At 41.1% G+C, this 12,826-nt stretch overlaps 1 protein-coding gene across 1 annotated transcript in view; it reads left to right on the top strand.

Moving 5' to 3' along the window:
• Positions 1-4,468, top strand: part of tlr18 (toll-like receptor 18) — a 17,621-nt gene extending 13,153 nt beyond the window's left edge. The window contains exons 6-7 of the mRNA XM_046044444.1: positions 2,271-2,431; positions 4,130-4,468. Coding sequence (XP_045900400.1) covers positions 2,271-2,431; positions 4,130-4,309 — 341 coding nt within the window. The 3' untranslated portion in view covers positions 4,310-4,468. The remainder of the gene's footprint in view (positions 1-2,270; positions 2,432-4,129) is intronic.
• Positions 4,469-12,826: the final 8,358 nt, after the last annotated feature.

Below are 12,826 nucleotides of genomic sequence, written 5' to 3'. Positions count from 1 at the left end.
GGTATACAGCAGCCCTGCATTACTAATGAGAGCTCGTCACTCCTTCATATAGATAAAAATCATAAGTCTAAAATGACTAACTATGACCAACCCCTACAGTTCATCCTCAGCATGAAATTATCAATAGCTAGTTCATGGAAGGAGAGGGGGGGAAGTAAACCAGGATTTAAATCTATTATGGGCAACGTGCCCTGCAGGGGGTCTGTCCTTTTGTTCTCCACTGGTTCATGGAGGTGAAATGACTCAGCCCCCTGTAGCAGCTTCTCGGGTGTCTGATGGTGAAAGGAAGGTGTAAGGTTAGATATTTCAACTGTTTTGACGGTCATGCCTGAGCCTCCTTTGTGTGCATTTTATTTGGCCTCAAGATAAGTTGTCTCTGAATTGTATTGACATTTCACTTAAGTGTTTAGAGGTTTGATATTTAAAATGGCTCTTTTAGATGTGGAAATTGGCACTAATTAGTGTGTATTATGCGCAAAAAATTAGTTTGTAGCTGAAAGGCAACAATAGGTTGGAACTAAGGACTCCTTCCACTCCCATTCTATGAGCTGAGATACAGATTAATACTAACCCACCAGACCTGATTTTCAGGTCACTTGAAGGCTGAGAAATGAGGAAATTGGCATTTACAGTAGGTTGGTTACATGGCATAGGATATGTCTTCAGAAACCTTTTTTGTTTTATATAAATGGTGTTGTATATCTTGGTCAAGAGGGATCTATATCATGATTTTGTTACTCTAGCCAGGCTTTATTATAAGCTAAGTGGTGATGGAGGGCTCTTTACAACAAAGCCTGTATGGTTACAGGCACTTGTTCAGTGTTTCCTTTTTATGTAAACTTTTAAAAATGCTTTCAGAAGTGAGACTCTATGGAATAAGCCAAGCTTGAGATATATTGAAACAATTTGTTTTCCTGCACTGAATAAAATTTAAATTGTGTCCTCTACTGACAGAAGTCAATGATTTGACAGGTGATTAATCTAAAACATAATTAAAGCTGCAAGCAGCGTTGGGCGGGCCCTCGCACTTGTAGCGCGTCCGGGTGTGAGCCGGGTGAGTTGCACATTCTGGAGCTCTGCCGGTGCGGCTGTGAATTTGCTACGCGGTTCCGACGCCGCATGAAGGTGCTATATGTCACTTCCCGTGTCCCCTATGTGGAGCTACATAGCACTTGCCGCTATGAATATAAATCGGTATTGGCGTGTAGATGTCTGTGGGGTGGGACAGTTATCAAGCACGTAAAGTTTGGTCCAGATGTGAGCATGTACACTGAAGTTACAACAACTTCCTGTGTCATGGCAAAGACTTGATCTTTGACGCCACGGACACACCCATTGATGAAAACTCGCAAATAGCACAACTCTTCATCTTCAATGCCTTTAGAAGGCACAGCAGAAATTTGACGTCGCTCCGACTAAATCCCTAGGAGGAGTTCGTTAAAGTACGGAGTGTGTAAATCATCCAAAAGTGGCTGACTTCCTGTTGACTTTAGGCTATGGGTTCTTGAGGCTTTTTTGTGCGTCTTGATATGATACATGTCCCCAGAAAATTTCGTACATGTAGGGTGAACGAGGGGCTAATCTTTTCCAATTTTCTAGGTGGCGCTAGCGAGTCATTTTGCCACACCAATGTGCGAAACTTGTAGAATACAAAATTTTTTACCAGTTCTGACAGGTTTGCAAATTTTGGTGAGTTTTCGAGTATGTTTAGGCCATGTCAGTTGAGCCTACTTTGCAGGGGGGGGGGGGGAAAAATAAAAAATAATCTTAGCTAATTCAATAGGGACCTCACACGGTCGTGCTCGGGCCCTAATTAAGATGAAACCCTGGTGCAGTTTGCAGAGAAGCAATGGGAGGGCACATTCTGGGGTGAAATTTAAATCTGCAGAAGGTCTTGTATTTTCCTTTACCCAATTCCTTTACATTTTTTGTTTTGCTTTGAGGAAAATCTGTTGTGCACTAGTATAAAACTTTACTGAAACATCTCAGCCTCTGCCCTCCAACACACTGACGTTGAAAAGTAATCTTATCTTGCACTCCAGGATTTCTTCTGCACCAGAGCTGATGGACGCTGCTCATCCTCTGCATTCAGATCTGAATCGAACTGTGATTGATCTTGTCTTTTGAATGATTTATCCTCCCTTTTACTAGTGAAAATCCACAACTGCTGAAATGACATTTTCCTGATGACCTTTAAAACTAGTCGGTAATAAAATTGTGTTTAACTGTCTGTAATGTTAATTGCGACTCCTTGGTTTTTTTCATTCCAGACATTAATTGTAGGACTGAAATGTGTTCCCAACTGCAAACCGCTATGGAGAACCTCATCACAGTGTTCCACTCATATTCTGGAAAAGAAGGTGACAAGTACAAGCTGAGCAAAGCCGAGCTGAAGAGCCTGTTACAGGGAGAACTCACAGACTTCATGGCAGTGAGTAACTATTTAACAGCCTATCCTTAACAGGAAAAACTGTCTATTAAGACTCATAAGGTAAACTCAGGACTTTCACTCAAGAGACCAAGGTTTGAGTCCCATGTGAAAGAGCCAAAGTTGACATGTTAAGTTTAACGTTAGTTCTGTGACTGACTAAATGTACTTATTGTAACCCAAAAAGGTGATCTTAAATGTAACTAAAACTACGACTGTTTAACAATGTTTACCATGTGACATTTGTTACATGACTTGTAACACATTTAAGGTTCGGTACGCCTGTCGTTGGACTTGCCAAAGTTTATACATGCTGTTTTTGGGAAAAGCTGTATTTTCCTAATATGCCATTTTAGCCTGTATGGCACCGCATCACTTTAGATGCTTTGTTTTGGTTAGTTTTATCAATACATTGAGGCACTGGGGGAGGGTTGGGTCTCGTGAGTCAACTACTATACAACATAAAAATTACAAACCAGTAAGGTTTAGTCTGGTATTCATTTATTCAGCTTCACTGGGTTGTTAAAAGTTGCCAATCACAGCATTTATTTCATTAACTGAATAAATCATTACAGTATGAAACACTAGTTGAATCAATTTAGAAATTAAAAATTGGAATTAAAATTTTAATAAAGTTCTTAGCCAATGAGCTCAGGGAAAGCTGGGCAGTACTCCTCATGAAATGAGGTCTTGCACTTTGAGAGCAGACATGGCACATTTGAAACTAGTCTGTCTAATTCAGGGTTTGTGTGTGGGGTGGGGGAGTGTTGGCGGTTAGCTTCCCAGTTGGTGTTTCATCAACTTGGTGATGAGTTGCGTCCCAAGCTATAAGAAGCAAAATATTTGGAGAGCATGTGACTTAACTTGCTGTGCACCTTCTGGTGTGACCAGGCTTTAGTTCCATTCAGTATGCGAAGGGAGAAGTTAGAAGCTAGAGGGCAGAATCTACACCTTCAGCCAAAGGAAGCCATATAGCCTCACGGAGACAAATGTGCCTGCAGGTGATCTCATCACATAAAGTTACAAAGTGCTGTACCACTTCAAGTGATGTCAACCAAGTTGATTGAAGGATTTAGGCTTTAGGGTGGAAATTAAGACTGGGCCATAATCTTCAGTAGGTGATGCTACTGCTGGATGCAACAAAGGATACTGGACAGTGACCTGCTAAAAGACCCTGAGAATTCTCCTGGCCCCTACTAACATGTATAAGCTGCTGTTCCAAAATGGGCCAATAAAATCAAACTTTTCTCTAGACTTGATGAAGAGTGCTCATTTTGCTTTTAGTTAATTTCAGTTTCATGGGGATTCAAATTAAGATTACAGCATTATGATTGTAAAATCAAGTGTTTCCCCTATGGGGAGAGGCATACGATCTGTACATGACCTGTATGACAGGTCTGGACTACTGTGTAGAGAACTCTTACGTATGAGAATTTGAATGCCACAAATTTCTCTTCAGTCACTTAAGAACTAATCTGTTAGTACGAGTGGTTCTTGCATGAAACCCATGTTTGGTTCAGTTAAACATGCCTATAAGAGTTTGTAGCATTTTGGGAGGGTATGACTGGATCCTGCACCTAATGCTACACATCTATAAATTGTTAATACTCTGAAGTGTATGCAGTTGCCACAAGACTTTGATCTTGTGAAACACATTGACAAAAATTGAAATAAAGAGCACTTTTTGTTTTGGGTTTTTAGGCCAGCAAGGACCCCATGGTGGTTGAGAAGATTATGAAGGACCTGGATGAAAACCAGGACGGTCAAGTAGATTTCCAGGAGTTTGTCGTTCTGGTTGCTGCACTGACTGTTGCCTGCAATGAGTTCTTTGAAGACTTCGATAAGAGCAGCAAGGAGGACCAAGGTTCTAAGGAAGCTTAATATTTCACATCTAATCAACTTTCTTTATACCATTTATACTAACAATATAGTCAAGCTATGGATGTAAATGTCCAAATCACTCAACTGCAGCACTTTGTACAAAAGATGCATCACTTAAGTGTCTTTGTCCTAAAAGCTTAATAAAGACCTTATCCTGTTTCCACATGTCTCTTAATTTAAGAAGCAAACTGAACAGTTGTGTCATCCCTTCCCAGTCCAACAACATACTCCTCATTAGCTTTTCTGTTCTGAAATGAAAATGCTGGTCTGGCACATTAAATGACGTCAGCCCTGCAGGCTCTGAGACACTGACTTTCAGTCACATTATGGCCTGTGCATTTCAAAGAATACTGTGAAGTCACTTTAACTAGCAGATAAAACGGGCATTAATTGACGCAACACACTGCAGGCAACGGAGGCTTTTATGCAACTATGACAGCATTTGCAAGCTATTTGAATTTCACTGAATTGGTCTTTGTATAGCTAGGGTTTCATTACATTCAGCTATTAGATGCTTAATGGCTCCTGGTTTGGCATGTCATCTGGAATGGGATGCCTACTAGTCAGAAAAATATTGAGCTGCCTGTGAATTACATTAGTTGTAATCAGTCCTAGGGAAAACTTTACTGACTCACTTGAAATAACAAATGCACCCTGATTACCAAAGAACAGGACTCTGCTGGTTCCTTTTCTTAACAGCTACATGTCACCCCTAATGTTTACAGATGATAAAATTCCACATTCAAAATGAAACTTTAAGTTAGGGCAGCACTGTCTTCAGTATTTTAACAGATTACAAGTTTGAAAAGTTGATCTAGATAATTCAAAAACTTGTTTGTAGATTCTTGAAAATGAGTTATCACATTTAAATATATCTAAAATTGAGAGCTCTTTGCTGAAGTGACACTGAGGGCACTAATGTTTCATTCGAAAAGCATCTGAGCAACAGATTACACCAGTCCACTTCGTCGAACTCAAGTGAAAGGTCGAGGGGCTGACCAAGGTGGCCTTGCATCCGGTCTTCATTAACACAAGAAGCGCAATGAAGCATTTAAGGTTGTGTGCTGCCCTTAATAGGACAGCACACAATGCAGTCTGGAGAAACTCAATATGGGCCCTTACAAAGTCGTGAAGCTTAATTTATTATGTAACAGCAGCTTGTCTGACCTCCACAAATGCACAAACTCAGACACCACAGGTTTGCCTATCAAACAAGTGAAGGAAGCTGGAGGAATTATTGTCCTGAAAAAAGGAGTGAAACCTTTCAAAAACTTCTATTTCAGTTCCCAGGTAAGGACTAGTAGCCAATCAGAAGCAGAGAAGGGCTGGTCGTAAGAAACAAGGTAGTGTGATCCAAATCAAAGCCGCTTCAGACTGTAACCTAGCAGATGGTGTAAGTCCACAACCACACAACATCACTGTTCCACATCTTACCATCAGGACTAAACGTTGAACTGTTGCCGGTGTTCTGATGATCTATGCTGCCTTGCCGAAAAATGCAACCATAGCACAAATCGATAGACTCGACTCTACTCGGCCCTGCTCCGTTTTCCATTGCAGGTAGCACCCAGAGATAGTACGTATGTTGTCGTCATAGTGACGCCACACACAACTGCCGCGACGTAATGTTCAATGCGACACACACCAGCGATCCACACAGCTTTTAAAATATATACAGTCCACAGTTAAAACGTTAGACAGATAATCGGTATGAAAACCTTCCAGCTGTGTTTTCTCTGCCGTTGTTGCTGCAGCGGTCTGTGTGACGGCGGGAGCAGAGGGCTCTGTGAGTGGGCGGCTGGCCGGCCTCACGCGCTCCTCCCGCCGGTTGGCACAGGCTTCCCCCGCAGCCACTTGCGGAGCTCCTCAACTCCGACAATATTCAAGCACATTTTTGATCGGCCATCACTTCTCGTAAAACTGTCAATATTCAAAATCTAAACAGCTGATTTCTCACATCAAAACTTCTCAGAAGTGAATTTAGTGATGAAATTAAATACGAAAACTGTAAAATATAAAACTTTCTGTTGCTGGCCTCTGTCTGGTGCACAATGATGATGCAGTGAATAGTGAATATTCTCTCTGACCAATCAGCAGTCTGTCCTGTTTTCAAGTTACATTTTAGTATCCCTCAGCTTGCTTGGAACCTCGATGGAGGTGAGGTGATACGTAAAAAAGTACCTGGAAGCAGGTACAGGTACAACATTTCTACAATGGAAAACCAAACAAAGGCGAGTCGAGCCAAAGGGCCTCCGCTCAGACTAGCTTGGTTTGAGGGCGTGCCTGACCCCACTAGCTGCTTGGCAAGCTTATGACGCGTTTTCATTTTGACGTCATAAGTAAAGGAAGTGAAGGGCTGGACTACAAATGAGCTGTTTTCAAGCGGTTCAGAGCAGAGTTTTCTGTGGGAGATGGGAACTCCCTTTGGGCTGGACTTTGGGCTTTTTCACTTTGCAAACCTGTTACATGCCAAAAATAGATATAACTCAATAAAGGAGAGGGGAAAAGCCAAAAAGCATAATACCACCTCTTTAAATGTCAATTTTATCAGCTAGTAGACTGATGTATATATTTCTACATTGTATGTACATCAGGTGCTTAATGACTTCCGATTTGACCTTTTTTCCAGAGTGATTCAGTGATTCAGCCAGCCTAAAGCATATCTGTGCAATACCCATGCTGTCTGATTAGCATCTTGATATGCCACACCTGTGAGGTGGATGGATTATCTTGGCAAGAAGTGCTCACTAACAAAGATTTTGACAGATATATGAACAACATTTGAGAGAAATAGGCCTTTTGTGTACATAGAGAAAGTCTTAGATCTTTGAGTTCAGCTCATGATGAATGGGGGCAAAAACAAAAGTGCTGCGTTTATCATTTTGTTCAGTGTATTTCTTGGCCCTTTAGGTTGCCAGGCAGCATAACTTCCAATAAAACAACATCTTTACACTTACATTTTTAATGAATTAAGATGAGATATATATATAGAGAGAGTGTTAATTAGCCAACCAGCTGCTGGCTGTAGATTAATATTAACACACATAATAGTGGTAGCCTCTTCTCATCCACACTTGGCAAGAAAGAGAATAAGTTTATTTCGCAAAATGTCCCTTAAACAACCCCTAGTTTTGTCTCTCTGTTGTCATTATAGTCTTCATCACCCTGCCACCACCAGTGTCATTGTCGCCTTTATGGCTCAGTTTGGCTGCTATTTATAGTATCCTGTCCCCAAATTTACTATCTAATCGATAGGGCCAACATGCCAAAGTCTTTTGATTGAATAAAGCTTCTGAGCTTGTTCCCTTGTGGTCTTTCCTGATAAACATCTAATTTTCACTTGTGGTAATCCTTGCTTCAAGACGTTAATTATAATTCAATAATGTTATAATTTAACAACAATTTAGCATTGCACTTCTATGACACTCTTGGACTAACAATAGACAGTCAAAATCAATGCAGCAGAACCAGAGATTTCGTCTTTTTTTATTCCACAAATTCTTTGTCAAAACCTGGCACCGACATTACCAACAATGCCACTTGACCACTGACAGTTGGACTGAAGATTTGGCTATAGTTTTGGCTAATGTAGCTTTGAAACCCTAGCCTCAAGAGGAGATGAGGAGCAGGCTACAGAGGTCTGTTAACTCACTTCTTTCTTGCTCCATAAACCAGGATTTTGTTTTCTTCATTTTCAAATGTGTAGTCCATAGCCCAAACAGACACTGGCTCTTAGCTCACTTCAGTCTGACCTGCAGCCAGAAAAGCAAACATGTAAAGAAGTCATGTAATAGCTTGTATGCCAAGAATAAAATGTGTGACTGGGAGCCAATTAGAGAGAAGCTAAAGCTGGTGTAATGTGATCTTCACACTTACAAAACTGCACACATAAAATTCAATTCAATTTTCAATTCAATTTTTTTTTTATAGCACCAAATCACAACAACAGTTATCTCAGAGCGCGTTTCATAAAAGAGCAGGTCTAGACCATACTCTGTGATGTTTTTTACAGAAACCCAACAATTCACACCATGATCAAGCACTAGGCGACAGAGGCAAGTAAAAACTTCCTTTTAAGAGGCAGAAACCTCGAGCAGAACCATGGCTCAGGGTGAGAGAGAGAGAGAGAGAGGAAGGCAGCCTACATAATATACACAGAGAGGTACAGACAGTAAAGGTAATGTTGCTATAGCCTGAATGAATAATGGTACAGATATTTATAGTGTTAATGATAATAATCGTAATGTTAATGATTATAATAACAACAGGACTAGTATCAATAATTGCAGCAGAGGGTGTCGAGCAGGAACAAAGGGGGCAGCAGGTGACTCGCAACCACAGACTCCACAGCTCCAGAGCCAGAAACACCTGCAGGAAGTGATAGGAGGAGAGAGGAGAGGTACAAGAAAGCACAAGACTACGGGAAAGGGGAGAAGTCGAGTTAGTAACATGCATTTATGTTATGAGGTTGCATACAGAGGGACAGAAAGAACAGAAAGGACCTCAGTGCATCATGGGAAGTCCCCTGGCAGTCTAGGCCTATAGCAGCATAACTAAGGGATGGTTCAGGACTCACCTGAGCCAGCCCTAAGGGAGGAAAGTCTTAAGGCTAGTCTTAAAGGCTTGTCTTTACACTCTGCCTCCCAAGCCCAAACGGGAACCTGGTCCCACAGGAGAGGAGCTTGATAGCTTGAACGCTCTGGCTCCTAGTCTACTTTTGGAGACTCTAGGAACCACAAGTAACCCTGCATTCTGGGAGCGCAGTGCTCTGGTGAGGTAGTAAGGTACTATGAGCTCTTTAAGATAAGATGGTGCCTGACCATTAAGAGCTTTGTAGGTGAGAAGAATGATTTTAAATTCTATTCTGGATTTTACAGGAAGCCAATGCAGAGAAGCTAAGACAGGAGAAATAATGGCTGTTTCTCAATACCGAGTTTGCAAAGTTCGGACTTCTGTACTTTAAAGCTCGGACTTGGCAAGTTCGGCTCGGGAGTACAAACTCCCAGGAACGGGAGCACGCAGTCAGTCATTCAGCAATTGGAACAGCAGCGGACTTGATGACAGCCAGACCCGTTAGCGGGCGGGACCTCATATCTCCGAAAAAGTCGTAGCAATTTTTTAAATCAGCTCTGTCTTGAGAAATCAACCACATATTTGTAGTTTAAACAACTATATTCCGCATAAAAAACTCTTAAAACTACTATATGTGACACAAGAACAGCAATATTATAAGTTACAGTTCTGAGTTTTCTCATCCGACATTTCCGCTTTTTGGCGGCAAAATGCATTCTGGGATATCTGGCGATCCAAAGTCCACACAAGTCACCACCGATGCAGGCTCGGTGAAACGGGCGGAGCGAAACATATCCGGGGATTTGACTGTACTTGGCTACATGCAGACTTTTGAATTGGAACAGTACTTTGGCTACAACTTATGACGTTTCACAAGTCCACAAGAATACAAGTACAGACAAGAACGCATATTGAGAAACAGCCATGATCTCTTTTCCTGTTTCCTGTCAGAACACGTGCTGCAGCATTCTGGATCAGCTGAAGAATCTTAAAGGACTTTTTCGAGCAGCCTGATAATAGGGAATTGCAGTAACCCAGCCTATAAGTAACAAATGCATGGACTAGTTTTTGTGTATCATTTTAGACAAGATGTTCCATATTTTTGAAATATTACGCAGGTGAAAAAAGGCGGTCCTTGAAATTTGCTTATGTCCTGATCAAAGATAACTCCACAATTCCTCACAGTGGTGCAGGAAACCAGGGCAGTGCCATCCAAGGAAACTCTATATTTAGATAATGCGTCACGGAGGTGCTTGGGCCCCAGAACAATAACTTTATCTGAGTTTAACATTAGAAAATTACAAGTCATCCAGGTTTAACATCCTGAAGGCACATTTGGAGTTTAGCTAACTGATTTGTTTAATCTGCCTTGATTGATAGATATAACTTAGTATCATCTGCATAACAATGAAAGTTTATGGAGTGTTTCCTGATAATTTTGCCTAAAGGAAGCATATATAAAGTGATTTAAGAGAAGGATAAATTGGATAACGGGTTAAAAGGGCAGCAAATTAATCATCAAGTAAAATCTGAAACACAGCGTTATATATTGGATAAAGACCAACTTAACCTTGAAGATCTGCAATCCATTCCATTCCATTGTATCCATTGTGGGACCTCCAGAGACACTCCTGAAATCTAGTAAAGCAGTGAGTTTGCCTATGCTGGAAAGAGTCAGAGACCCAGATTTCAGCTAAAAGCTTCAAAAACAAGATACTGAGATCTGGGTTTCTCTATTCTTTCAAGATACAGAAAGATAAATATGATATTGGAAAGCTCTTCTCAGAGATATTGAGAATTTTGAAATTCCACTCTGTCACAGAGGTGAAACTGATTACAGAACATCTGGCTTAATGACATGTACGGCTTGACTCAAACTTCAGCACAGACGAGTGACAAGGTCACTGAGCCTGAAGGAGGTGGCCTTGCATCCTTTGTGTTCTTTAACACACGTACGATGAGGAAGCACTAAAGGCAGCCCTGCAAAGGACTGCACACAATGCACTCTGGAGAAACTCAATACGGGTCCTTACAAAGTTGTGAAGCTCCTTCAATTATGTAACAGTAGCTTGTCTGACAGTCATTTATAGTGAGACACCTCAGAAAAAACAAGCTTGTTGGACCAAGATAGAGAAGAGGCCAAACAGAGTGGAACTTCAAGGGCCAGAACAACCAACAGCAGCCGCTGAACACATCAATAGTGCCATCAAGTGTCTGCAAGTGGCACCTGCAGTCATTTGACTCTTACGTGTTAGTGTTTGCATTTTAATGCAGGCAGATTGGGATGTTCTCTGTACTTGCATTTAATTCAAACTTTTTTCAAAACTTTTTCTCACATGTCCTACAGGGATTGGTTTATTAACAGTTTAAAAACAGTTAAAAAAAAACAGTTTGTGGCTGTTTAGTAAAGTGACATGCCTTGCTGTAAAACAGTTGCAAAGCTGGGCAGTTTAATTAAGTCACGTGAATGATAAATAAAGACATGAAAACAAATAAATTACTTAACACGGAAAACAGGACCAGAACAAAGTTAGTGATGACAAATTCCTTTAAGTAAGTATGATCACAATTATAAAGTTCAATTTATAGGAAGTTATTTTATTTACTCTATGAAAAAGTAGTTCCAAAAAAGCAGGGACAGGGGCATGTTTACCACTGTGTTACATCACCTTTCCTTTTAACAAAACTCAGTATGCATTTAGGAACTGAGGACACTAATTGTTGAAGCTTTATAGGTGCAATTCTTTCCCATTCTTGCTTGATATACAACTTCAGTTGCTCAACAGTCTGGGTTCTCCATCGTCGTATTTTGCGCTTCATAATGCGCCACACATTTTCAGTGGGAGACAGGTGTGGACTGCAGGCAGGCCAGTCTAGTACCCACACTCTTACTACGAAGCCACGCTGTTGTAACACGTGCAGGATGTGGCTTGGCATTGTCTTGCTGAAATAAACAGGGACGTCCCTGAAAAAGACGTTGCTTGGATGGCAGCATATGTTGCTCCAAAACCTGTATGTACCTTTCAGCATTAATGGTGCCTTCACAGACGTGCAAGTTACCCATGCCATGGGCACTTACACACCCCCATACCATCACAGATGCTGGCTTTTGAACTTTGCGCAGATAACAATCCGGATGGTCCTTTCCCTCTTTGGCCCGGAGTACACGCCGGCCATAATTTCCAAAAACAATTTGAAATGTGGACTCGTCAGACCACAGCACACTTTTCCACTTTGCGTCAGTCCATCTCAGTTGAGCTTGGGCCCAGAGAAGTTTCTGGGTGTTGTTGATAAATGGTTTCCCGCTTTGCATGGTAGAGTTTTAACTTGCACTTGTTGATGTAGCGACGAACTGCGTTAACTGACAATGGTTTTCTGAAGAGTTCCTGAGCCCATTTGGTAATATCCTTGCCGCTTACGTGCAGAGATTTCTCCAGATTCTCTGAATCTTTTGATTATGTTTTGACGAAATCCCTAAATTCCTTGCAATTGTACGTTGAGAAACGTTGTTCTTAAACTGTTGGGCTATTTGCTCACGCAGTTGTTCACAAAGTGGTGAACCTCACCCCATCCTTGCTTGTGAATGACTGAGCCTTTCGGGGATGCTCCTTTTATACCCAATCATGGCATTCGCCTGTTTCCAATTAACCTATTCACCTGTGGAATATTCCAAACAGGTGTTTTTTGAGCATTCCTCAACTTTCCCAGTCTTTTGTTGCCCCTGTCCCAGCTTTTTTGGAACGTGTTGCAGGCATCAAATTCAAAGTGAGTGAATATTTGCAAAAAATAATAAAGTTTATCAGTTTGACAATTAAATATCTTGTCTTTGTGGTTTATTAAATTGAATATAGGCTGAAAAGGATTTGCAAATTAAAGTAATCTGGTTTTATTTACTTTTTTACACACTGGAGTAACGAAACTGTTCAGATAGCTAAACAGAAAGAT

This window comes from Micropterus dolomieu, linkage group LG03 (assembly GCF_021292245.1).
Source record: "Micropterus dolomieu isolate WLL.071019.BEF.003 ecotype Adirondacks linkage group LG03, ASM2129224v1, whole genome shotgun sequence".
In the NCBI taxonomy this organism is placed as follows: domain Eukaryota; kingdom Metazoa; phylum Chordata; class Actinopteri; order Centrarchiformes; family Centrarchidae; genus Micropterus; species Micropterus dolomieu.
This window is presented reverse-complemented; position numbering and strand designations above follow the sequence as displayed.